This window comes from Grus americana, chromosome 19 (genome assembly GCF_028858705.1).
Source record: "Grus americana isolate bGruAme1 chromosome 19, bGruAme1.mat, whole genome shotgun sequence".
Taxonomy (NCBI): Eukaryota; Metazoa; Chordata; class Aves; order Gruiformes; family Gruidae; genus Grus; species Grus americana.
The window spans coordinates 8,122,266-8,148,520 of NC_072870.1; the positions used below are offsets into that span (position 1 = coordinate 8,122,266).

The window sequence follows — 26,255 nt, forward strand, 5'->3', positions numbered from 1 at the left end:
CTCAAACGCAGTGCTTAAGACCATGAATTCAATTCTGTAGCACAAAGACAGCCAGCCAAGGCTTCTAGGATGAGATTCACATTCATCGTTAGCCCTGCCTGGCCAGCAACCTTCTTCCTCTGGCCACAGCTCTGACAGAGGGTACACAGTGTGTGGAGGTGCAGGAATAGCTCTCCCTGGAGAAAATTCTGGGCCAGCACACACCGGCACTGCAGCAACAGCTCTGCAGGCAGCTGTACTGACAGTGCTCAAGCACAGCAAACACTAGCATTGTTTTTAGGGCAGGTCTCTGGTCTGCAGTGGTACAGCAGGAAGGAGAAACCACTGTTTTTCAGTGATATGTTGAACAGATTTTATTTTTCACATTCATTCTTAATTGTACAAAACCCACCACGCAGGGGGAGGCAATTCCGGACCATGGTGTTGGAGAACTTGATCTGGGCTGCAACATAAATACAAATCCCCACATACAAGCAAGAATCCTCATTCTCCAAATTCAAAGTTACTTACTCTCCATAGCTGTTGTGAAGATATATTTGGGTGTTGTTGGCTGGAGCAGCGCTGTGGAATACCCACGCTTACAGAGAAGTTTCCTAGCCTAACCTACTGACATTTGACAAAGCTTTTAAGGTCTTCAAGGAATTTAATGTACTCCTGGTGCTCCAGTGCGGTGCTGAGCTCTATTAACTCATCGGCAAACGTGTTGTCCACTCCTCGATCAGCCAGGAAATCCATTAAGTGATCATACAGAGCCTGGAAGCAATGAACAGGAAACTTCCTTAGCAGAGCGCACCTGGGTACGGGTTGTTTTTAAAACACTGCAGGAAGATCTGGCCTGCCTCTCCCACAGGAGACCAGGCAGCTCCCCATCCCCTCCTCCGCAGGCCTGGCCTCAGGCATACCATTTGGAAGGAAGGGGCTGTGGGACAGGTCCTCCAAACCTGGTCACGTAAACCCAAACCCAGCATGACAAACGAGCTGCACTCAAGAAGACTGACTGACTATAGGAACCAGCAGGTAAAGATGACACAAGCCAAGCCCTGCCTGTCCTCCCTGTGTAATAGTGCTTCGGCCTTGGGGGGAGTTGTTTTAACAGCATCTGGAAAGGGCGGTATCTGATGTAAATATTTGTTTGAGAGACTAAGTCTTTTACAATCATCAAGTCGTCTTTTTTTTTCTTCTGTTTAATCCTACTTAACTGCTGCAACTTCAGCATATCTTAAATGCTTGTGGGTTCCCCCCCTCGCTCTTCAAACAGATTCATTATTACTGCTTAGGGCAGTAATGCTAATACCTGTCAGGTGTTTCTTGGGGTTTTGTTTGCTTAGGGTCTTTTTTTTTTTTTAAACATACCAGTATTACTGAGCAAATGATTCATTTTGTGATCTGAGTAGATCACAAATCATACACGTTTTTAATTAATTTTCTGTCTCAAGTCAGAGAGGGGGGGAAAAAAAAAAACAGTGTGGGATGTTCTAGAGCACACTAACCAATTTTAATGTGAATTCTCCCAAAGGGAGAAACACTCTAGAAGTTTTAACCTTATGATGATACACAGCCTCCACCTAAGATTTAAGCTTTTGAAAGCCTGGCATTGAGAACATAGAAGCAGTTGCCAGATTCTTGGGCATACCAGTTTTTAGTGTTACCTCTATAAAAACATACCTGGAAAACAAAGACACATACACATGGTGTCTGGTAAGTTACGTTATCAAACACATAAAGATAGCTGAGCAAGTGGCAAAGCATCTCTAAAATGTAATATAGCTCCTGGGAAATCACCAACTCACAAAACCCAGAACAGAACAAGTTTCTGACTGTCAGTAATGCCGCCAGCACCGCACAGCTGCTGGGACCGCGTAAAAATCCTCAGTCTGCAGCAGAACCACTATCTCGTGGCAAGCTGGGGCAGCTGAGGGGAATCCCCCGTCTCAGACACCCGAGACAGGACTCCTTCACAATTCAGGAGCAAACAGGCAGCCAGGTGAGATAAGCTGAAGTGCCCGCAGCAGCCTACGGTCCCACGTGTTAGCTGCGCTCACCCAGTCAAGGGAATCCGTGTTGAGGGTGTAGTTGGTGTCCTTCCAATCCGATTCTCCAGTGGGCTGAAAACTGACCTCTCGAATCGTGAAAATGTCACTTTCTTCCTCTCCCTCATGTCCAACCTGAAACAGCAGATGCGAGACACAGTTAGCTCTAACTGCTGGGCCCCTTCAGCCATCTCATCCCAAAGGCAGGAATGTTACGCTGCAGGCAAAGCCCCAAGACCAGTACTAGAGCCGTGCCTCTCCCCTCCCAACGCGTGCCTGTGAAGACACACGCAGACACGCAGGAGAACGCAGGAAATCCTGTCAGCTTACCAGCTCATGCAGACCTGGTGTAAGTCAGCAGCCTGATTTTTACAAAGATCTAAAACCCTCCTCTGCACGATTCTAAATCTGTCTTCACACGTCTGTCTAACCTTTGTCAGCTAGGACTGGCTGTGTAAATGATCTGCTAAGGTTTACAAAATAAACCACAAAGCTCAGTCTGAAGCAAAGCTCTCAATTCCTTCCCCCCCTCCTTTTTTTTCCATCCCTACTTCTCTGTGCGACACCTCACAACAGTAAGATTTGCAAGTTACACACACACTGTATTAAATCTGTCTGTTTTGGCCATTCTTGTTTACGCCTTTCAAGTTGCCCTTAAAGAGTTAAGCAATGCCTCCCTTCTCTAATGCAATTCAATAAACTGGCCAATAAGCAGCCGATCAGAAACGCCAGGTCAGGATGTGAGGGATGCAATGGAACATCTCCTCCCCAAAGCTTGCTCTTGCAACTACAGAGCCTTTTTTTTGTGTGTGTTAAAAAAGAGAGAGGGAAGAGGAGGCTGCATTTTCTGCAGATTCTAAAAGCAAGAGCCTATAAAAAGCTGTTAGATTCCACAGCGGCACAATTACACTACAGTCAAGCAGGAAACACGCAGCGAGTCACAGCCCAGAGTTGGCTATGGCTGACACACGGCCAGTTAGATACCCACCTCGTCTTCGGGATAATGGCAGTCAAGAACAAGGGTCTGTTTTGTGTCATCTTTTATTACTTCCACAACAAAGTTTGGAGTTGATGTAAGATCAGGCTAAATAAGAGAACAGGTGCATCAGCATTAGAATCTCAACAGGAGTCAAAGTGATGCTGGCACAGCCCAGCAACACAGCCCCATCCAGCGCAGGTTGTTCCCTGTCACCCTGTCTCTGGAGGCTCTGACCTGGCCAGGGCAACCCAAATGTCCCTCAGCCTCGCCAGTGGCCCTTCAGCCCCTTCTCTGCAGCTGGTCACACGAGTAAAACGGCAGCTGGGGACATCTGCCATCCCCTGGCGAGCCTGCAGCTCACCTGGATGGGTCCCTCCAGAGTGACAGGAACTGGGAACAGACTCGGATCAGGAGCTGCTCGTGCCTGCCTGCCTTCATGGAGGAAACCTGGCAGGGCGCAGGGACCGCCAAACACACGTACATGCGTACAGATCAAGTGCTCTGCGCATTCTCAGCGGATACGGGCACACCCGGGAAGGGAAGCAACGTACCAGTGTCCCCCATACTGTCCCACCCGGCTGAGTACAACGTGTAGGAATAAATACTCCCATGCAGAAAGTGCAAGTGAACTGCTACAAAGGGTGCAGCTGCATTCCTGACTTGTCTGGCAACAGTGGTACTGCAGATGAAGCCATCTGCCTCAAATGATACAGCTCGTTTACATTTTTTATCAGTATTTTTACTAACAGACTTATTAAACAGGGGCAAAACAGTTCTGGCCAACAAAACCACACAAGCAAAGCCATGTCAAGAGCTTTGCGTTCTGTTGGCACTGCCTGCCAGCACTGTGCGTTATGCTAAGAACAAAAGGCAGTATTTATTGTAGGGGGTTGCAAAGATACCCGAGCTCCTCTCACTCCTCCTCCCACAGAGCCCTCTCACCCTGCTCTGCCTTTCTGCTGCAGGGAGGAGGGTCAGAGCCAAGTGACAGCCGACCCAGAAAAATCTGCATTTTGTGACTTAATGCTCCCAAATGTCAAGTGAGAGGGGAAAAAAAAAAACCCATAACAGCTAAGGGCAAGGTTCTAACTTCCCTCGGTGTACCCATCGAGACTAAGTTACCTCCTGCTCATCAGGTTTCTGCTCTTCTTGTGTTTCGTCTTCAACTGAGGGTGGAATGCTGTTATTGATGTTGAATGTAACCGTTATCCTTCAAAAGAAACAGAAACAATTATTTTGACCACCCTCCAAAAAATCCTGATCAAAATTTCTTCTATTTGGAGCTTTTCTTGTAGGGAGAGCGTTACTGGTGTTGAATTCACACACCAGGAACAAGACTACGTATTGCAGTTTAAAACGCACGCCTGAATGAAACCGGCTTCCTCCCATCACTCTCATGAACAAGCATTTTTCAAGTTTTACTGGACTGAACTGTTACTTTTAATGCAGAAGGACTGCACAAAACTTTGTAACACACAATACAGTGGCAAACTTGTGTAAAAAGGAGAAAAAAAAAAAGGAAAAACAAAGAAGTGCCTTTGACCCAAGATAGATAAATCAAGAGTCTTTGCAACGTCCAGCTTGCATGGACTGGACAGCCGGCAATAGAAGGAACAGGAGCACAAGGAGGCGTCGGGTTGTTTGGATTTTGCCTCTGCAGCACACGTGCTGGCCCAGGGGCCTCCTTCGCTCCCGGCCGCACTTACTTCTCACCGGCGACCTTCCGCACCAGCTTGGCCTCCGTGCCGTGGACCTCCAGCTCCCACCCGCCGGAGACCTTGGGCAGCGATTTGTGTTTCTGGATCTTCTTCTCCTCTTTGATCTCATCGCTCAGGAACTGCGCGAAGGCTTTGTCACCTGGCGGGAAACGGGAGGGGGGATGGGGGGGGGGTAAGGGGGGGGCTAAGGGCAGCGCACGTGTCGGCCTCGCGCCCCCCAAGGGCGGGAGCGCTCTATCCCTTCCCCCCCCCCGCCCCGGGGTCCCCCTCACAGCCTCCCCCCCCCACCCCACCCCCCCGGCTCCGCGCTCCCCTCAGGGCAGGACGCCCCCCGCTCACCTTCGGTGTGGAGGCCGCCGCAGCCGCAGGAGACGCCGCCGGCCGAGCCCCGCCGCGGGCGGAGCAGCGCCGTCCGCCACCCGCCGCCGCCCAGCTGCCAGAGGGAGCGCGCCAGGGGCGGCGCGGCGCCGGGCGGCGGCAGGAGGGCGCGGGGCGAGGAGGAGGAGGAGGAGAGGAGGCGGCGGGGCGGGTGGCGCAGCGGCGGGCGCAGGGCGGCAGCGCGCAGGGCCCGGGCGAGCAGCATGGTGCGGCAGGCGAGGGCGGCGGGGCGGGCAAAGGACACCGCCGGCCCCGGAACCGCCCGCCCCGCTTCCGGCCCCAGCGGCCCCCGCGGCGGGGAGGGAGGCCGCGGGTTCGAGTCCCGGCTCCGGCAGCAGAAGGGAACAGTCCACGGATGGCTCACTACTATTTGAACTTAAAATTAAAAAACAGGGACAGGGGGACGGGACGGGGACGGTACGTGCAGAGCACCCGTACTGGCCGCCTCTCAGTGAGGCCAGGGCACCGAGGAGGCACCGAGGAAGCTTTAGGGATGCGGAAAAAATGCTGGCGCTTCCCGATTGACTGCAACAAGAAAAGCATCGTCCGTGGTGAAAGCTTTACTGCTGTGCATCATCCCACTCTTTGTTCAAACAGTCAGCTTTCCAGCAAGACCGCAGTAGTTTACTCAGAAAGGAAAAGAAAAACCTCTCTTTTTTGTTTTTTTAGCAATAAATATTTTATAGGGAAGATTGACCAAGGCAAACCATCTCCTGGGGTAAAGCATTCCCTTTGTCTAAGAGCTGGCACTATTGCCCTCTGTTGAGTAGAGGGACGAAAGGCCTGCTGGTGCTCCCTGCACCGCTGCAGCAGGACAGCCCTGGTATCGCCCCATCGCATCAAAGGACCAGGATTTTTACTCCTGGCTTCACACATAATGGCGGGGTCCATTCCGCACACGAAGCACAGATTCACTGCCCCACCTTAACATCTCGTCTGTAACATCTGCACGCAGACAGCCCGGACTTCATTTTGAACAGATGCTCCCACAAGGACTGAAAATGCTGGGACTCATACCTGAACGTCCTGTGATCATTTCGTCCATCGATACAGCTTTTGTGTCTCACAAAACAACGCCCAGGATTTGGATTTTTGTAATAACGTCTTTATTTTGGGAAAAATATACAAATTATTTCTAAATAAACACCCATCCCCTCTCTTAAACAGACAATTAGACTCCCCAAACAAAATGTGCTTATGCACCATTTTCCCCTACAGATGCAGAGTCTGTAAAACCAAGAAATCTATAGATACAGTGCTTTGATAATTTCCTGCAATTCATGTGAGAACAATTGAAATAGCTGTATGCTCTTGAAATACCAATCCCAAACTGTAGCCAGTCCATACAGACAAGAGTGGCAAGTTTTGCCCACGCCCCACTCACTTTTTTTTCCTCCTTTTTTTCAAACCACCAAAGAACAATATTGCAGAGAGGCATGACAAAGGGACATGTGTCCGTTTCCACTGCAGGCATTCAGTATCGCCCTTCCCAAAAATGGGCTGAGATGAGACTGCTCTAACACCAGGTACCTACTTACACTCTTTGGGAGACAGCAACTTGCAGATCAGCACAAGTGACATTCCAGTTTAAAAAACAAAACAAAACAACAAAAGAACAAAAGAGGTATTTGCTCCAGTTCTCAAAGAGAAAACCAAGGTAAGCCAATACTGGAGCCCAAAGAAAAGGCATATTACAATGTGTTGTGTAACCGTGATGTGTGTAACCAGAAAGGACAAATTATTACATGGAAAATGCAGCTTGTCCCCACAGATCACAAGCAAAGCCAGCAGCTTTCCCAGAACAAGTGGGGTGAATAAGGGCTTGCCACAGCCAATGACTCCATCCCTGAGCAGCCCTATTGATGTAACAAGCTTTTTCTTTAAAGTCGCTATTTTGAAGAACACAAGGACTGAACACCACAATCCTGTCACAGCCCATGTAAACTAATCCTGTTATATTACACAATGACACCACATGTGTGGAACAGCTTCCTCTCCCACCCTTTCAGACACCTAACCTGCTTCAGTTCAACTCATCCAAAAATCTGTACAAACTCATATGCTATGTCAACAGACTCTGCTGAAACTGGAAGTTATCTCTCCCAGAGAGGTTATTTTAGAAGTACTTAGGATATCATTTAAAAACAACTTACATTTTTCCCCCCACCGACACACAGTGATACTGGAATAAATTCACTGCCCTTCACATTAAAGAACAAGTTTTCCCTCTGGAGCGGCTCTAGTTTCTTAATGCCAGTATTTAAAAAAGACAATTAAGTTTTGTATTGCCACTTTTCTCCAACAGGAAAAAAAAAAAAAAGAAATAGGTAGATGCCATGGGGATATGGAAGAAAATAAACAGGCAATACTAATGGTAGATCTGTGGTTCTTGACCATGTCAGGCTCCAAACTTCTAATGGAAAACCAAAGTATAACTGCGGCAGGGTTGGGGGGAGGCAGAAGCACTGGTGTCAGAGCAGAGGACGCAGATGTTTAAGGTATCAAGGACTTTTAGAGGAAGTCCAGTGTCTAAACCACATCTTCACTCTCATTTTGCTGAGTCGTCCCCAAGTCGGCCTGATTAGCTGTTGTGGTGTGCCAACTCCAAAGCTAAAAGTGCACAGACTGAGTCAGAACAGCCAGAGGCGTTTGCTGAGGAATAACATGCCCTAACAGCAAAAGGGTGAACAACAATGATGCCAAATGCCCAGGTGGCTGGACAACCTCTCCAAGAAACCACTGCCAGCCCATGAGGCTGTGGAGACCTGGCCAAGCAGGCGTCCCCACTACTGGCCTTTGGATGGTCCCAAATAAGTGAACATGACATGCAGGCAGGAAGATGTTTGATGAGGTAAAAGACAGTAGCAACTCCCTTCTAGAAATAGTAAAGACAGACATTTTTTTCCCTGTACATAGACATTTAAAACTTTTTACTCCTTTTTTTTGCCAATAAAACCTGCTAAGGATACAAGCGCAATCATCAAAAATACCAAGTCTGCTCAGAAGAGCTCTTAGGATTTCACTTTCTCATATACAACCCTCTCAAACTTCAGTAACTGTTAAAAACTGGAACCTGATACCAGCTCCCCTTTCCCTCCCAGTATAGATTTATCACATATGTACACATGTGCACAGAGTACACTCCTTTTACAGATTAAATGTTAAAAAAAGGGTGATTGTTCTAAGCCATGGAGACTTTGTGAGGTTCTGGCTCTCATGGAGAAGACATTTTCCTCTAAGGTTTTAACCCGATTTGCAAAGCAAAGCTCTACTGCTCCTGTACATTCATTACAAAACAAAAAATAGTCTTTTACGGTGAGCTTAAAAACCCTCGACCCGTTAGTCCCAGACCCACAGGTCAATTCTTGGCCGTTCGGAGTTTCCTGCGGAAATAGTCAGGTGCTGCATCGTACAGCCAGTCTGCATCCACCACGCACAGGTCCCGCATGTAGCACTTGTTGGTGTGAAGCAGCCCGTTGTAAACCACACAGGCGGGCTTGCAGTGGAAGAGCACGGAGGAGGGGTGGATGGCCACCAACTGGTGAGAGTCCACGGTGCTGTAGGTGCCGTCCGGCTGCAGCTCCGCAGCGTTCATGAAGAAGCTGTGAGCCAGGCAGCGGCGGATGTTTCCAGTGTCCGAGCGGGAGGACTCGATTGGGATCGATAGCTGTTTGGCAGCAAGATACACCAGAGTAAGCAAGCATGTACGTGCACCCTTGTGGGGAAACACAACCCCATTTCAGCTGGCTTCCGAGATCAGGTAGTCTTGTGTCAGAAATCCCGCTAGCGTGGGAAATACAGGACTGCTAGGAATTCAGTTCAAGTAGATGTTAGGCTAATCCAGACTAATAGCAAACAAAAGATGAGCCACAAAATGGATCAAGACTCTCCTTCTGGAAGTGAGTTTTAGGTCAACTAGTATTTACAGCAGGACAGAGGTGCCAAATGGTGACTCCCACATCACGCACAGACTGCAAAGCAATTCAACAGCAGCTCCCACGCTGCGCTTTATGCTCTGCATCGGGCAGGAGCAGTGCTGATGTGAAAGCTGCTGTTAAAGTGAACGCCTGACTCTGTGAAGAAGCCAGCCAGCATGGGCTGCTGAGGCTGACATCACTCGGTGGCACACATAGCACCGTCACATCTACACCAGAGCAGCAAAATCCCTTAGGAAAAACGGTCCTCTACCCGAGAATCCTTCCCAGAGGTCCCCTTCTCTCTTCACCTCTCCTTGACCCACTGAGCCCTGCAGCTCTGAGATTTTGGGATGCAGCTGCAGAGTCAGGAATTTTACCTGACTCTTCATGGGAAACTGAAAACAAAACCACATTTTCTGACTCCTGGGACTCAGTGCACAACAAAATCGGTTTGGGGACAAACGGAGAAATACAAACAGGTGAAACAGAGAAATACAGTATAGAAACAAGTTACCTTCACACAAATGTCCCTAAGCTGAGCTCTGACATCTGACACAAGCATCATGTTCCTGCTGTTGACAAAGTTCTCCTTGCACCATTCCTGCAGCAGAGACACCAGGAGTTAGAAGGGGCTGTTCCTTCACCTGAGACGCACAATAGTCTTTGGATACCATGAAAAGCAGAACCCTCCAAACACACAATCTTTCTCAGAGAAAAGGTGCCAACCCATTTCCTTGTCATATTTCTACCCCCAATTACTCCCCTCTGTCTACATTCCCTCCCACAGTGCCAAGAAATGGCACGCTGTTGTTCTGTTCCCACTCAGAATTGCTCTGCAAGGTCAATGAGTGCTGCAAAACAGCACTTGATATCCTGCAGGAGGTGAAAACAAATTACACGAGAGCGACAGACGCTGCAAGGAATGGGGTATGCTAGCCTACAAATCTACTAATCAAATCGAGGAGTTTACAGGGTAGGATAACCCAAAATTTGCTGGTAAATACATTCAGTGTTTTTGCAATGAATCCTGACAAAGAGCACGTCTAGGTATTTATCAGCTAGTCTCAATACCCTCCCATTCCCTCCTGTTTTCAGCTGGAACCAGAGAAGGCCTCACAAAGCTTTTGATAACCAGTCTTGCTGTAGCTTTCTGGGGGAACCTTTAGCACTTGAACAACTTTCTCCAATTACCCAATTGTAAAGGATGAGTAAGTCCTCTCCTCTCATAGGTGCTTTGGAAGGATGCAGACGTCACCCTGCCGTATGCCAAAAAAGCTCCTCACCACCATGAGCCCAGACAGCACTGGCATCCTCAGAGCATCCTACCTTGCTGCCGCTGACATTTTTGAAGGCCCTGTACACACTGAGCAGGGTAAGATGATCCCCCTCACTGGAGATGAATTTCTTCCTGACGGATTGCACTTCATCTCGCCGGGCAGGGGGACTGTAGAGGACACTGTCCACTGATAACAGCGACACAATGGTCAGGATCTCTTCTGTGCAGTGGAACTTGGGGGACAGGAGGATGGTCTGTAAATCACAGAACAAAACCGATTTTTGGTCAACCAAATCCACTTCAGACAGGCAGACTCTTTTGCTCACTGGCAGCCCAGGAACTTTACCAAGCATTGCTTAGGACAATTTCATAAAGATTTAGGCCTAGAGACAACTGTAAATCCTCTTATGGGCCCACCGAGCACCTTTAACAGCAACTGTCGTGCTCCTTCAGAGACTGGCCAGTGACTAAAATCAGCTACAACATCAGATGCTTCATGAAACTGCTAAACAGTGCTACTAGCAATCCCAGAAATTCCAAGGAAATGAGCCTTGTTTCAGCCTCAGAGGTCCTAGATGAAATAAATTATCTTTTCAAAAATTCTCCTGAATTAAATGACAAATGACAAGCAAACCAGCAAGCTGCTGTAACCAAGGCTGTGCTTTGTTAATGTACAGCAAATATACTAGTACAGCTGCAGTCACCCCAAATTCCAGACCTTGTTTAAGGAGTTTGAAAGAGAAATGCCAATGGTACTAGGAAGAGTACATGAGATAAAGATTAGCTAATTTTTCTGTAGCTTTTACTTTAGACAACTTTGGGTCCAGTGGAAAGGCTGCCATCTTCCTTCCCAGAGGGGTTAGGACAAGCTGATCTTCCTTTCGTTCCACAGCTCCCAGGAGGTCCAGTTGCTCAATCGCTGCTTGAATAGCATCTGTCAAAACAAGGATGTTCAGGCTTTGAGGCCTCCTGGTCAGCACTGGCAGGGATGTGAAGGATCAGCTGGCACCATCACTACCTCTTTCCCTTGGCCAGAGGGACAAGTACTTTCTGTTTAGAGAAATTAGTGCCCCAAACTGTGGTTTATCTCCTTCTATCCAGCAGGAAAATCACCTTTTCCAATTTAAGTATCAAAAACAGAGGCAAAACTAAGCTGTCATCTTTAGCTTTGAGCAGAGGCTGCGTGAGATTCTCTGTGGCTTTCCCGGCAATCAAGGCACACCTTCATGGTCTCTATGACTCAGAACTGCTCCTTGCTCTGTTTGGAAGCTGAACTTCCCAGCTCCCTGCCACAACCATGGCTACTCTGCTGAGGCTGACCAAAAGCAATGAGCAGTGAATGAATCTGAGACTTCTGGACCACCAGGAGAAGATGCAGCAGAGAGAGACAGCTCCTCTTTCACAGCCCTGACCTTCCATACTCCATCTTCTCAGGCTAGCCTGAAGACATTGTTTTTTAGCAATTCCTCAGCAACTCATTTGTCAATTTTTTTCCTAGTCTGCCTTTGTAACCACTTACCAGGAGATGGCTTGGACATGAAGTCAAAGGTGAGCACATTGGGAATTCTCAGGGCCAGGAGCTGAAGCATCACGCTGGCCAGGTTACACCTGCATGGGCAGAAAAAACAACCGAGACCTCAGATCTGTGCTGCAACTTGAGAGACTAGTCCATGAAGAGCAGGAGATGAGTTCGAGATTTGGAGGGAAGTCAAGAGAACTATTGCCTATGCGTGTTTGGAGACTCAGAGCCCAAATGTCCACCCTGAGCAAACGCTTCCTAGTTTTTCTGTTTAGTTTCCAGAGTTCATTTTTCTTAAAAGTCAACAAGTCAGACCCTAGATCCAGTTTTGCTGTTCAGTTCTTTACACTGCTCCATCTGTAACAGCAAATAAAAAAGGTGTGACAAGAAGTGTGACGGTATCAGGGTTCTTTTTTTACCTCTGTATCTCGGGTATTGTCATTTTGTCAAACTTCTCAAACTCATCCTCTGTGTAGAGCCGGTAACAGATCCCACTGTCCTCTCGCCCTGCTCTCCCTGTTCGTTGCCAAGCCTGGGCCTTTGACACCCGCTGGACTGCCAACACTTCCAGACCAATTTCTATGTACAGAAAAGCATCGCTTCAGTCAACGTCTGCATACTGCACAGCTTTGAAAAACATATCGGATTAACAATAAAAAATCCCAGGGTCTGCCATCCAAATACTGCTCAGACTTCACGTGGCTTAGCCCCCTGAAGCAAAGCTAACTATCGCACACCGTGTCCATGACAAGAACATTCATATTTGACAGATTGTTTTTTACCCCCACATGGCTGGTACTCAAAAAAAAAAAACCACCCCAACCAAAACCCACCACCAAAACCCACACCTAAAACCTAGGACAATAATTCAGACAGTGCAGAGGGTGTTTTAAATCAGCTCTCAGTGGGGCTTATTGCCTCAAATAACTTCTACAAAACTGAAAACAATCTCTGCATCATTCCTTAGAATTCCTCACCAGGGCTGTACTTCTTTGCTTTGACCATGCCTGTGTCCACAACGTATTTTATTCCCGCAATGGTGATAGAGGTTTCTGCGATGTTGGTGGAGAGGATCACTTTGCGACAATGCTGGAAGGAAGAACAAGCTAAAGCCAGTCAAAAGCCATTTCAGATTAGCTGCAGTGAAGAAAGGCTACTACTTTTGGCCAGCACGCGCCAAGCCTACATATCATTGCAGCATGTTATGATCATGTACCATGCTTGCTATGCCAGCTCTTGTAAATTAAGATAATCTCTAGTTCCTAATCAGTTTCTAAAGCGTGTGCTTACACTTCTTGCAACAAAACACACCGCCCAGGACAGCTGTTATCGATACGTCTTTATACCATTTTGGTTTCATTTCTGGCACAAGTACAAGATCTGAATTCTTAAATTTATCTGCTGAATAGGTACAAAAGAGTCTGAGGCAGCACAATTTCCTTTTCTTACGGCCTTGCCAAATATGCCCAGGATTTTAGCTTTCTTAGTATTTGGCCCATTAACTGCTGTACCTTTTTTTTTTTATATGGACATAAAATTCCTATGAAATGGGGGAAATTTCAATTCCTCTGCGCTTTTCACTCCCCCTAATCGTTCATTCTTTTTATGATCCCAGATGATTTATCATATGCATCTGTTAATACCATCACAGTTGCACTGTCTTACATCACACTGGAACCATTCAGCCTAAAGTCAGTGGACAGTGACTACTTACTATCAGTACAGGACAGGACTACTTACTATCAGTACAGACTGCTTTAACCCCTTAAATTGCACGTTTCTTTCAAACATTCATGCAGGCAAACAAACTCATCCTGTTTACTCATCACATGACCTCACCTTGGGGGCAGCCTGAAAAACGCGGAGTTGTTGAGAATAGGGCAGAGAAGCATAAAGCGGCATCACCACCATCTTTTGGCTGCCATCAGGGAGATGCTTGGCAATGTCCCGACAAGTTTTGGTCATTGCTTCAATTTCTTCCTGACCAGTCAGAAACACCAAGATGTCCTGAGAAGAGGGTGCTTCCTGGAGCCAGAGGAAAAAGCAAATAAAGTTAAGATGGTTTGGCTGGGGGGGGAGAACTGAGATTGTAATGAGATGTTGTCCAGACAGCAAGTCAGCAAAGCAGGTAAGGAAGAAAGAAGAGACACACGTGCTGTGCGATGTGTACAACAGCCAGAAGGTCCCAATGGATTCATCAGAGGCGAAGGGTAAATCACGTTTTGCAGGACTGAGTCTTAACAGGATGGAGGTCATTTCAAGTCACATGTCTATTTCATTAAATAACTGTCCAGGACATGCAAACAAGAGAGCCAGCAAGCACCCAGGTACAAGCCAGTAAACAGAGAACTCAGGTGAGAGGAACATTTAGGTATTAGGTATGAATTGGCATCAGAGATCTTTGCTTAGCAGTCTCCTTTCAACTCCAGCCTTGATGTACAAGTCCCAAAATCCCAACAGCAGCAGCATCTTCAAAGTGTTAAATGCAGGGTAAAAAACAGTTTACTTACTTAAATGATTTAACCATTGGGCAGTTTTGCATTCGAACATTTAGTCACAAAATGCCGATGAGCTGTTATTTTAATAGATCTCTACTTGCTCTGTGGTTACACTTTGCCAGTGAATTAGAATCATCTTCATGCTACTGCTCGCTTATGCCTGGATTTCCTCCCACAAGCTAAGGCTCTTTACAGTTGACCACTTCCAAACTTTCTTTATGCTTTTGGAATAACACTTTTTAGTATTTGCCAACCCCTCCCTTGAGCCAATCCAACTCATTACCCCAACATGCTCCCCAACTATCCACTTTTCCAGGAGGATGCAGCAGAGCACCTCAGGGACATCTCTGATTTAGCAGCAGCTAGCTCAAGCCATCTCTTCTGCTACAGCAACCTGTGAGCAACCCAATCAACAATCCGTGGCCTGACAAGACCGCCATACCTGGTGGATTTGGAAGACTGTCACCAGTGCTGCTTGGAGGTAATCACTCTGAGGCTGTTTGGTGTAAAAGATCTGAATGGGATGCTGCCTGCCTTCTAAATAGAGCACAGGAGCTCCATTGAAGTACTGGGAGAACTGGTCAACATCCATTGTTGCTGACATGACGATCACCTTCAATATGAGCATAAGATGGGTTAGCCCTGCAGTTCAGACTCAACAGGACACTTACCAGTCAAGACTAATCAAAAGTCGGCTTCCTGAGAGTGAGATATATGCTCAGAACAGTAAAAAGCACACAGAGTTTGGGACAGAAGAGAGCAATCTTCCCTTGTTAAAGCCATCAGGTTTGGCATCACACAAGTGTAACGTGTTAGTATGATAAAATGAGTGAAGATGTGTTAAAATTCTTTTCTGACATTTAATAAACAGAACTTAGTACCCACAAAGCTAGGCTGCAGAATGGTCTGTTGAACAAGAATGTGCTAGGACCCTGCCAGTCCCCCTGCATGCCTTTCCCATCAAAACCAACATGCACTCACACACTGCATCATGTACGCACACACGTTATACAGCTGTCACATCAGACAAACAGCTCCTGTATCCATGGTGCTCTCAGTGACAGTACCAAAATCTCCCCAAACAATTTGTTTAGTCTATAACTAACACCCACAGGGCTCTTATGAAAAAAGGCAGCATAGAGGTGACCAGATACCTGGTTCAGATGAGTCGTATCAGGCCCACACATCACAAGTTGGCCACCCTTAACTATTCAGATTTAAAGGGGCTTTTTAGGAATGAGAAAATAGTCAAGGCTGACATTTCAAACATGTTAGAAAAACCCCAGGAGATACTCATAGTGCTCAGAGTCCAAGCCCCATCCCTGCCCTTTGCTGCCATTCTAGATGCACATACTTTCAGTGGCAGTTTGCCCAGTTCCTTTCGTTTCTTTTGTGCAGCTTTCACCACTCCAAAGAGTACATCAGTATGGATCGTCCTCTCATGGGCCTCATCCAGGATGACAACACTGTACTTCCGCAGCATTGGATCCCCAATAGCTTCGCGAAGCAGCATTCCATCTGTTAAAAACTTGATTCTAGTCTCATCAGATGTAAGATTGTCGAAGCGTACAGTATAGCCAACCTATGGAAGCAATCATTACAGAAAGCACAAGCACAAAGTTACTTACATTTCTCATTGCCATTGTACTACAAGGAAGGACTACAAAGCACTCTGACCAATGCATCAGCCAGAGCCAATCAGAATTTGGAGAATTTGGAAAGTGTAACAGTGTATTTGCAGCCTGAGCAGTTAGTCTTGCAAATCTAATAATCCACCCAAAGGCAGCTCCCAACATTGTATCCCAATTAGCTTTTTCCCAACTAGAAGTTCATTACAAATGCTCCAGGTTTTCTTTCTTTCCTCCCCTGCTGGAAACCACTGCATGCTCTCCAAAGACTTTTTGCAAGAGAAGTCTTTGTCCTCTGCTTTTCTCCCACAGATTCACAGATCTGCACAGATGCAGCACTCTGCTCTCCTTGACAGTGACTTTTGATACAGGAAGCAATGGAAGAGCGCGCAATATTTTTTGTTTTATTCATTAACCAGTGTTTTTTCAAATGGAGGAACACAGATAATAATCAAGAAGTAAAATACCACAGACACAGCATCAAACATAACCCCCCCTCGAGCCACAGAAGCAGGTAAACAGCCATTTTTTTCATTCAGGCATATTATTAGATGGAGATTACCTAGTACCCCTGTGGCTGTTTTTTTATCATACTCGTTAAGCCCTGATACAGCCCCATCGACAATGCAGTACTAAACCAACTCTCTAAAGACTCTGTAAAGCAACCTACCAGTTTCCCTAGCTCTGTCTTCTTCTCATCTGAGACTCTGGTAGCTAAAGATATAGCTGCTACTCTGCGAGGCTGGGTCACAGCAATGATGCCTTGGCGGCCAATTCCTGCTTCGTAGAGGTACTGCGGGATCTGAGTCGTCTTCCCTGAGCCAGTTTCTCCTAAAGAACACCAAAGAAATAGAGTTTTTCCCTTTCATAGCATCTTCAGATGAAAGGTACCAACTCATTTTTTTACATTAACTTTTAATCATATTTCAGGATGAGGAGGCTGAAGACAGGAAGAGGTTGGACAACTTGCCCAAAGTCACACCGAGAAGCGGTGGCAGGCCAGGGACCAAACCCAAACACCTTGCTCTCGTTGCTAGACCACTCCTCAACAAAACTCATTTCACCCAGATTCTCTCCCATCACATTCTGGTTTAGAAATACATTCCAGTCTGTCTGGATATGAAGTGTTTGTTGTGTAACACAGCCAACATAAGGAGATGATTGTGCTGAGCAAGGAATAGATGCTGATTCGGTTTTATGCACATATTTACACTACACACTAGGAAGGTTCAAAGTAAAGCTGCAAGCAAATTAAAGCAAAGCTTTTGTCACAACAGCAAGCAGTGAGTTAACATTTGAGACTCTCTCAGAGGAGCACTCAGGGCACCGACAAGCCAACAAGTCTTCTCTGTGCCTTCCTGAAATCAGAGACAGTCCCCTCAGGCTCAGGTTAATGTCTACTCCATACAGCACTGGCACACAACACAACAAACACCATCCTGGTTCCCCCAGGCGTTCCCAACACAATCTCTGCGTAGACCCCTCTACCAAAGATGGCAATCAGCAAAAGCATACGCACAGCTATCATCAGTACTTACCGTAGCATCACCAACAAAAAGCGTAACTTATTGGGCGCAGTATAATGCGGCACAAATCACAGCACTTAGAGGCACTGCAAGCAAAACCGCCTTGAAATGTAACGTGCATGGAAGGGCAGAGAATGCTTTCAACATCACTGTCATTTGCCTGCATGTTTTATTACAGCTCAAAATACATTTGTAACTCAAATCAAATCCCCTTCAGCTTCCTACTGACCCGTTACGTGAATTGCTCTACATGAAAGAACACAAGGCTCTGGAAAAGAGAGCCCTGTGCTCTCAATCCTCGCAAGACAGCAACGGCACGCAGAGGGAGCATGACACTGGGGGAGTGAGGTGAGAACTGACGAGAGGAGGAAGCAGCATGAGAAATTCAGAAGGATGACCACCAAGCAGAGAAGAATCAGAAAGCCAAGTTTTAAGTACTGCAGCTGCAGACTGGAAAAAGTGTGAGTGAGCTTTTTAGCTCACTCCACAGCTGCGAAATTTTAAGTGGTGTATTATAGTGTATATTTAGCAAGCAATAATGACAATCTCAGGATTATACAGAGGAAATGAGATAAATGCAGTCATGTCTATCAGCTACCATAACTGATTTTTTTTTCTTAAAGGTTCATTTACAGTGGTGAAATACAAAGCATTTTTCCTTTGATTCTAGTAAGTGCTGAGTCTTTAGACATCCAGCTGGAAAGCTGTATGTCTTCAGCTCCTGAAAGTCACACAAAAAGCTTATTGGTTTGGACTCAAAGAAAGCATAATAAAATTAGTGAATGTCCCTGAAAACGTAGCTGAGGAGACACGTTTTTCCGAAGAGCAGGGTTCTGCCATTTGGCTTTAAGTTGACTGAACTCCAGGCAGATGGCGAAACAGAAAGGCGAGGGAAATACTTTTGCCTTCTCTATAAAAATCAAGTCACCAGCTGCTTTCACCAGTCAAAACTCAAGAATAAACCTAATACCAATTCACCACATTTCAGACTTACACCCAAACCGTTTCTCTGCAACTTCTCTCAGGCCACGCCATCCCCCGACGCCTGACAGAACCGCCGAGCCCCGGGAAGCCGCGCTGCCGCCCGCCGAGGGGCCCGGGCCGGCGCTGAGGAGAAGCGCTGCCCGCCGAGCCCGCGGAGGCGCCGGGGGGGGGGGGGGGGCTGTGGCGCTGAGGAAACCCGCCGCCCCCCCGCCCGCCCGGCTCCCGCACTCACCGATGAGGATAGCGCTGTCCAGGCCGCGGAGCTGGCTCAGCAACTGCCCCCGCACCTGGAAGATGGGCAGGCCGCGGCGCTGCGAGTCGGCGGGCGGCGTGTTGCGGCGCTGTGCGGGGAAGGGGGGCAGCGCTGTGCGGGGACGGCGGGAGGCTAACGCCGTCTTCAGCCGCTTGGCCGGGGGCGCCCCGCTGCCGCGCCCCATCGCTCCGCCGCTGCGTCTCAGGCCCCTGTGTCGCCGGGGCAACGGTTGCCGACCCGCGCGCCGCCATGGCGTCATAGCGCCACCGGCCCGCGCACGTGACTCGCCGCCCGGAGCGCGGTGTCACAGCATCGCGAGAGGCTGATGTCACTTACAGGGCGCGGTTTGGGGGCAAGGGGAACCTCGGCAAAACCGCCCTCCCAGCAGGGAAACGCACGGAACCCGCCCATCAGCGAAAAATGGCAGAGCGCCGACTAGCAGATCATACCTTATGTCATTCCGATTTACGATTCGTCAGCACAAATAATCTCTGACATCGCACACAGCTGATGATACACTCTCCAAATAGGACTTTCACACTTCTTTGCGGGACACTCTGCCCGAGAACTGTTTCAAGGGCAATTAAAGACCAGGTTAGGCAGCAACGGGACAGCCAGGGTCGGTTTTGTCCTGGGGTACAAGTAAGCAACCATGGAATTACTCGGTAGAGTACAATCTTACATACTCCACCAGAGTGCAAGGAAAGCAGCTTTAGAAAAGCAAGGATAGACAAGCTGCCTCATCAATATATAACTTACTCAGAACACAAGATCATCCTCAGGAAGGCCGCACATCACCTCGCCTGCTTCACAGCAGGGCTTTAGATTTCCAGAAGGCTTTACCTCAGCCACAGGGCACTCTCAGCTTCATCTCCCTTCCCTACATCCCACCAGCAAACTACTAAGAGGTTCTTAAACACTGAACTAAAAGAAAAAAAACAAAGTTTTGATCAACTACCTGTCTCAAAAGGCACCCTGAAGCAACATTGCCCAAAACATTTTTAATATTCCTAGCACACAAGATTTAAAGGTTTGGAAAAAAATCTCCCTCAAGTTTTTAATAACCTCTAACAGATAAAATGCAGGTACAGAGTCACCAATTTTATCAGAATCTAATACTGCTCGTGGACAAAGCTTAAGCCCATGAATCCCACCATGTTTATCTTCTGGACTACAAACAAGTTAAAAACACATAGCCAGTTTAAGAACAGCAAAACTTGAGACTAAACAAGATGATTACATGCTTGGCAAGGGTGAGCCTGTCCTTCTAAACTTGGGAGAAGGATGCAGTTTCAACAATATCTGGTTTTATCTATTACAATGTAATTAATAACGAGCTACCCCGTACAGTCCATAGCGTCTTAGGAGTGACTGAATGCAACAAGCTGAACTGTGCTCCAAACTCCTTATGTGGAATTTATTTGTAATCAACATAACTTCAAGCTAGATCCCACCCAGTGTCACTGACCTGTGCTGGACACTCAGTCCTCCCACAACAAACTACATACACGGACCGTGAAGTTAACGTCTTGAACAGACAATCCCCTTTCCTACAGTTCTGAGGCACACCGGTGGGAAAAGCTTGCATTAATGCTGTCTCTTCAGACACTTGCTTTTTTCAACCTCTGCTTTTTCACCAGCTGCCTCAAGACTATACAATTATAAAGAAATTAACAAAAACAGATCCACAAGACATTTTATTCAACTCATTGTCCGAGATATTCGAGCAGTTCTGACTCCAGACAAGTTTTCTTCCCTAGTGCTCCAAGTCATTTAGTAACTGTTAGAAGTGTGCATGTGTGCAGGGGGGTGGATTTTGTAGAATTACCTATATAAACAAACCAGTAAGACTCAAACCTGGACATCTGAACATAATCTTTGGGGGGAAAAGCCATCAAAATGTAGCCTCAGCCTGCAAGCGTATTCATGGAGGCATGTTCCAGAAACCCAACTGGCGAAGTGAAAAGCCTGCATTGTGCTGCATGTTGCATTTCTTACAATTCAAACAAGACTGGAGACAATACCATCTCAGATTAAAAAACCTTTTTCCATTGAAATAGGGACTTACACTTTCAATCATCTTGTAGATGTTTTATCCAAGAATAAAAAAAATGAGTTCAAACCCAAAAAGTGGGTTTCGTCCCCTGCAAAGTTTCCCATATAGTTCCCTGTATCAAATACTTGAAAAAATGCTTTAGAAATCACTTTAAACAAGTACTCGTGGTCTTGTTAACTAAAGTTGACAGGAAATGGTTTCCAGTTTTCGGGTTTTGGCTCCACTGGATTAGTATTTTCATTACCAGCGCAATAAATTCCCTGACTGGGAAAGACACTGGTAGTCTGGAAGTGTCTTGGATTAGACTACCATTTCATAAAGTGCTTGTATTCAAAAGCTGTCAAAAAGTGTCCTTTCTGCCATGGGGAATGAGAGTCTCCAGTATGGAACTTCATTTAGGTCAGTCTCTCCCAGGTGTCACTGGGTCTTGGCACAGACCCTTATTAGCCGCCAAGGCGCTGACCTTCTCCCCATGGAAATCCTCCCGGTCGGTCTTCTGGCAAGGGATTGTAATTAGGATCATCTTCCGGTGTATCAAATATTGCTTTCCTAGAAAACAGAAAAGATTTTTTTTTCTTCAGAAGACATGTGTCACAATAAGACCAAGACTGCTCAAATTCTGCATATGTACAGCATCCTCCCTCAGAAACAGCCTGCCAAAGCACTGGCAATTTATATCCAAGTCACACTTGCTTTCCAGTTAGAAGCCATCTGGAAGAAAGTCTAGAATTACGTGCCTAAATCAATCGAGACTGACAAAATTCAGGTGAAAGTTAAAATTCCACCTCCGGCGTAAGGCAGAATTTCATACAGCTAGCACATTCTCCCAGGACAGGACAAGGGAGCAAAACATGAATGGGATATTGAAGAGCTCTTCACATCTTGAGAAGGGGACAAAGTAAGAGTCGAATACAAGCAGTATTATCTCAGTCTCACAGGCAGGATGCAGGCATTGACAGGCAGACTTGAAATCCCCAGAAGAGTCTGTATTTGAGACAGTATTAGAGGCTTGGGTTTCCTATTTATTACAGAAGTCATGCTTAATCTCATAGGCTATTCTGTCACTCTCAAAACTAGTTTTAGAGGTTCTCTCTCTGTAGACTTCTTTATCCAGAAACAAAAATGTCACAGGTTCTTTGAAATACACAGGCCAAAAAAAAAAAAAAAAATCACAGGCTGCATACAAGCTATCGTTATATCCAAAATGTCTTAGAAGTAAAGTGTGTTAACAAGACAGTCCTTAGAATAGCTAAAGGGATTATTTCTCTTCACCCAGAGTGGCAGGCCATTTCAGATAAGTTTTCAGAACAGGAAAAAAGAAAATACCAGAGGTATTACAGGATTACTGCTAACACATCAAAGAAAATTAAAGCATCTCGGAAAAAATCCACAATCCTAGACGCAGACAAGAATCACAAGCAGCCTTCTGAACACAGACACGTAAAAGGATTTATATGTCAGCCTGAAGAAGGCTGACACTTTTTCCACAGAGGAAGAAAGTTACTGAGACAGCACACATTGCTCCAAGAGCCTTAGGATTCCTCCTACACACAGCTGGGTGCATATACCCTCTGCGAAAATGGGTAATCCCAAATATGCCCTTACTGCACATTTGTAATTGGACACTCAATTCACCTAAAGTTGCATTTGTATGAAGGCAGCCCTCACCACAAACAGCCTTCAGCTGCTAATGCAAAGTTATATCAGTGTAGGCTTACAAAAGTGACCAGCACAGCTGCTCTGGGACAGCCATTCCTGCAGCCATCACCCTGTACAATTACTTGCTGAAGACAAAGCCTATACTGAGCAAAGATAAACTATCAGTGTAAGTGTACTTGTCCAATCAAACAGGAACAACCCATCAGTTAAACTAATCAGGGGTCTGAATATGACATTTTAATTACCCAGGCTTCTGGAGTCCAGTTCAAACAAACACAATCAGCTCAGCTCTAGACAATTCTGACTCTCACAGAGCCCAGCTTTCAATTTCTCAACTGCGTTATTGTTTAGGCAAGCTGCTCTCACCCAGCCTGCTCTACCACATTACAGATGAATCCAGCCCTCTACGCAAGAGGAATAGCACCACTCAACAGTGCAAACACTGAAGTGTTTTGCCAAAGTTGTGAAATGAGGATGATTTACAGAAGAAAAAATGGTTAGATATGTTATATATAATGCCTCAGTCACTCTGTTCATACACAGGACGACTCCAAGAGACATGCATCTCTGGTGCCACCAGCAGGCAAAACTCAGTTAGCAAAGACTAATGAGTGTTACCGAAGATATCAAGGGTTACAAAACCCCTTCAGCCCTTCTCCTCAAGTAGTTCCCACTTACACATCTGTAAGATCCTCCTTCCTTGTTTGGCAGCATATGAGTTAAAAGAGCAAGTACAGACACACCACATTATGTCTCAAGCTGCCTAAGTTACCATCAGAAGTTGATGTGACTGAATTATAAACAGTTTTCCATACAAGCACTTTTTCTACATCCGTTCCAAATCAGACACCCATACTTACAGGACAGATGGCGTTCTCAGAAGCCTTCCACCACCAGGCTGATTAGGAAAGACATCCTCTAAGAAAAAATATATATGCCCAACAGCAATGCCTAAGATAAAGAAAAGTCAAATGGTGATTTTTCAATACTTCTCCTTTGCAACTTTCAAATGCTTCACTAGAGTTTTCATGCTACAATGCTTAAAAATCAACATGAAATGCCTAGAATGAAATGTAGCTTAGAAATACTATAATGTTTAGAAATCAAAAGAAGCCTGTATAAATATACTATCATTGTACCAGATGAACTAAGTAAAGGGCATTTAGTCCTTGGGTTTTTCCACTTTTTTGTTTCATGTACAACATCAGCAGGAACAGATCCTTGTGATTCTCGCAGTTCCTTACCGAGGAGATCCACAATGATGGAGTTCCCCAAAAGTAGCGAAAAGCCCATCAATACCCAGGGTAGAAATGGGGCTTGAAAAATAAGAAGACCAAAAAAGTTCATACGGACATAGGGATTCCTGCGGCTCCATACATACACGAGCATTATTGTGAATGCCTGACCCAAGAAAACCAAGTTCACAAACAGGCCAAAAAGCTGTGATGGGTAGTTAAAGAAAACAGTTCACCAAATAATTGTTGTGAGGTCAAGCATGAGAAGTCTGCAGCTTGACCTGTAATCCCACGTTTTTCATACAATTCCTATCTCTACTTTCCCAAGCTCAAGTAAATTAAACCTACTGCCGATCAAATTCAACACCTGGAGCAGGATTCAGGGTAGCTGGGACATGAATAATCTCTTTATAATTTAACATGAAATCACAGAAGTACCAGCATTTCTCTTGGAACAATCTGAGCATGATTTACATACCTCAGCAGTCCCCTTTTATCTGATAATCTCATTTCCATAATCCTGTTAAGCAGTAAAAAACCTGGAAGACCAGCCCAGTATTTAATAGCCACAGTCACAAAGCATTCAAAACTACTTTAACAAATACCGTTATCCTCATACTACAAAAAAAATCTATTATCATCTATGAATTAAAAGTAACATCATGGTTTCAGTTCTCATTCACATATCTTTAGCTTTACTAAAGCCATCTGGATTACAAAAAAAAGGATACAGTCATTAAAAGTCCTCCAAAAAGGAACATAAATACAAAGTCTGCCGTCCGACCTCGAAAAGATCCTTCTTCAAGCATTCGGCAGTAACGGTATCTGAAGTCACAGGTCAGGAAAATTTGATTGCAAATGAGTTTAAAGAAAGATCCAAGCGGGAAAGGATTCAATTATACATGAGCTTAGATGTAAGGTTTTTTTATCAATTTACTTCATCAATCATCTCTTTCTGGATACCTCAGCAGAGAGGGTGACCCAGGAGAAAAAACTTACTTGGCATTTTCTCCTGTATGTGAGAACCAACCTGACGGATCAGGCTTGTAAAACGAAGTCTTAACACCACAAAAATAAATGGCAAAATTCTTGACAGCTTATGAAGGAGATCCAGTTGATGTCCATTCATGACATCAGTGAAGTCGACATTGGTAAACTCCCAGGAACTTCACAGTGGAGCAGAACTGAACCTTTGCCTATATGGATGTATAGCAACATGCCTGTACTCTGGAGCTCTGCTTTCCAAGGAAAAAACCCAAACTTGATGAAGGATACAAAAAGATCATGTTAAATAAAAAATTAAAGCCAACTGGTCCAAAGAATAAGTAGTTTGTGATTAGCCTCCATACCTGGAAAATAAGACAAATACAAGGATTTTAAACATGACAACTTATTTTTATTGTCTGTAAATAGAAAAGCAAGTAACATAACTGAAATGTTCTTTACAGTCAATGAATCGAAGACCTGAGCTAAGATACAATGATCTGCACTTTAGCTTCATTAGCTTTTTTAAGATGTAATTCCAATATGAAAAGTTATAGGCATTTGCAATACTCGCTTTTGAGAAGACAAGCACTTCCAAACTCAACAGTTTACTTAAAAACCTCCCATACTTTAGAAACCACTTACCTGGAAGTTTTTAAATATTAATTCAGGGTTGAAATACAGCTGAAAGGGTGTGATTAGTTCTAATTGCTGAAAAAGAAGAGAACATTTGATGGAATCAATACACCAAGAAAAAGCTATGCATACCCAAATAAGTAACTACCTTCCTCTGTGCCAAAAAAAGCCCAACAAGCTCTCAGTCAGCATAATGAGGAGCTTTCTAGCAAAAGCAAGCCTCAATAACCTCTTCAGCTCCCCTCACGTTGTTGATATTTGTGCTTTGCACCTTTCCGGGTCTCTCGCCGGGGAGTCAGTGCGGGCCCTGGAATCGCTGCTTTCCGGGGAGCCCCTCCACTCACAAGGGCCTGAGGGGAACAGACCCAGCCCTGCGGCGGGGGAGGTCTCCGAGATAACCCCCTCCGCGGCTCCCAAGCGCACTCCTCTCCCCAGCCCGCCGGCACAGCTCCAACAAGCCTCACCGCCCCCCTTCCTCCGCCCCTCCCGGGCACCCTCCGCGCAGCCTTCCTCTGCCCCGCCGGCTGTTAGGCTGCGGGCGGCCGCTCGGGGCCCCGCGGTGCCGCCTCACCGCCCACGGGCCGGGCCCTCAGTGGGGTCTGCGGAGGCGCGGGCCAGATGGAGCGCGGCCGACGGGCCGGGGCGGCCCCACTCACCACGGCGGCGGTGGTGAGGACACAGGCCGTGGTGTAGGCCCGCGTAACGGGCGGCACCTGCAGGTACTCCTGCCGGAAGGTCTGGTACGCCATCTTAGCGCCCCCCACGCCACTTCCGCTTCGCGTCTGCGCCTGCGCGCCCTGCCCTCCGCTCCCCGCCTCCAACCCCCGGCGGAGCCAATCGGCGCCGGCAGCGCTTGGGCGGTCGCGCTGAGTTCTCATTGGCTGAGCAGCGATCGCGGCCTCTTGCTCCTCTCGCTTTCCCCGCCCCCGAAGGCTGGAGCGCTTGATGATTGGCGGCGCGTTTGTCCTCGTGGCCACTG

At 46.5% G+C, this 26,255-nt stretch overlaps 3 protein-coding genes across 4 annotated transcripts; all 3 read right to left on the reverse strand.

Annotated features, from left to right (window-relative positions):
- Window positions 1-327: 327 nt before the first annotated feature.
- C1QBP (complement C1q binding protein) lies at window positions 328-5,357 on the reverse strand. The gene is made up of 6 exons (XM_054848000.1): window positions 5,067-5,357; window positions 4,716-4,866; window positions 4,132-4,219; window positions 3,019-3,114; window positions 2,043-2,165; window positions 328-753 (listed from the first exon to the last, which is right to left on the reverse strand). The coding sequence occupies exons 1-6, from the start codon at window positions 5,308-5,310 to the stop codon at window positions 604-606; spliced, it is 852 nt and encodes a 283-aa protein (XP_054703975.1). The 5' UTR covers window positions 5,311-5,357; the 3' UTR covers window positions 328-603.
- An 837-nt stretch (window positions 5,358-6,194) lies between these two features.
- On the reverse strand, window positions 6,195-19,624 carry DHX33 (DEAH-box helicase 33). 2 transcript variants are annotated; one of them, XM_054847733.1, is made up of 13 exons: window positions 19,466-19,624; window positions 19,156-19,337; window positions 16,614-16,774; window positions 15,670-15,897; window positions 14,758-14,928; window positions 13,657-13,842; window positions 12,795-12,906; window positions 12,237-12,396; window positions 11,818-11,906; window positions 11,105-11,232; window positions 10,349-10,552; window positions 9,537-9,623; window positions 6,195-8,772 (listed from the first exon to the last, which is right to left on the reverse strand). In XM_054847733.1, exons 4-13 carry the CDS (start codon window positions 15,826-15,828, stop codon window positions 8,464-8,466), a joined length of 1,605 nt encoding a protein of 534 aa, XP_054703708.1. In that variant the 5' UTR covers window positions 15,829-15,897; window positions 16,614-16,774; window positions 19,156-19,337; window positions 19,466-19,624; the 3' UTR covers window positions 6,195-8,463. The 2 variants fall into 2 exon arrangements, with proteins under 2 accessions (XP_054703708.1, XP_054703707.1); XM_054847732.1 differs by lacking the exons at window positions 19,156-19,337; window positions 19,466-19,624 and adding an exon at window positions 18,686-19,004.
- Window positions 19,625-20,390: 766 nt separating this feature from the next.
- Window positions 20,391-26,054, reverse strand: DERL2 (derlin 2). Its single transcript, XM_054847913.1, has 7 exons — window positions 25,933-26,054; window positions 25,286-25,351; window positions 24,932-25,005; window positions 24,388-24,481; window positions 23,666-23,861; window positions 23,282-23,372; window positions 20,391-21,311 (listed from the first exon to the last, which is right to left on the reverse strand). Exons 1-7 carry the CDS (start codon window positions 26,023-26,025, stop codon window positions 21,206-21,208), a joined length of 720 nt encoding a protein of 239 aa, XP_054703888.1. The 5' UTR covers window positions 26,026-26,054; the 3' UTR covers window positions 20,391-21,205.
- Window positions 26,055-26,255: the final 201 nt, after the last annotated feature.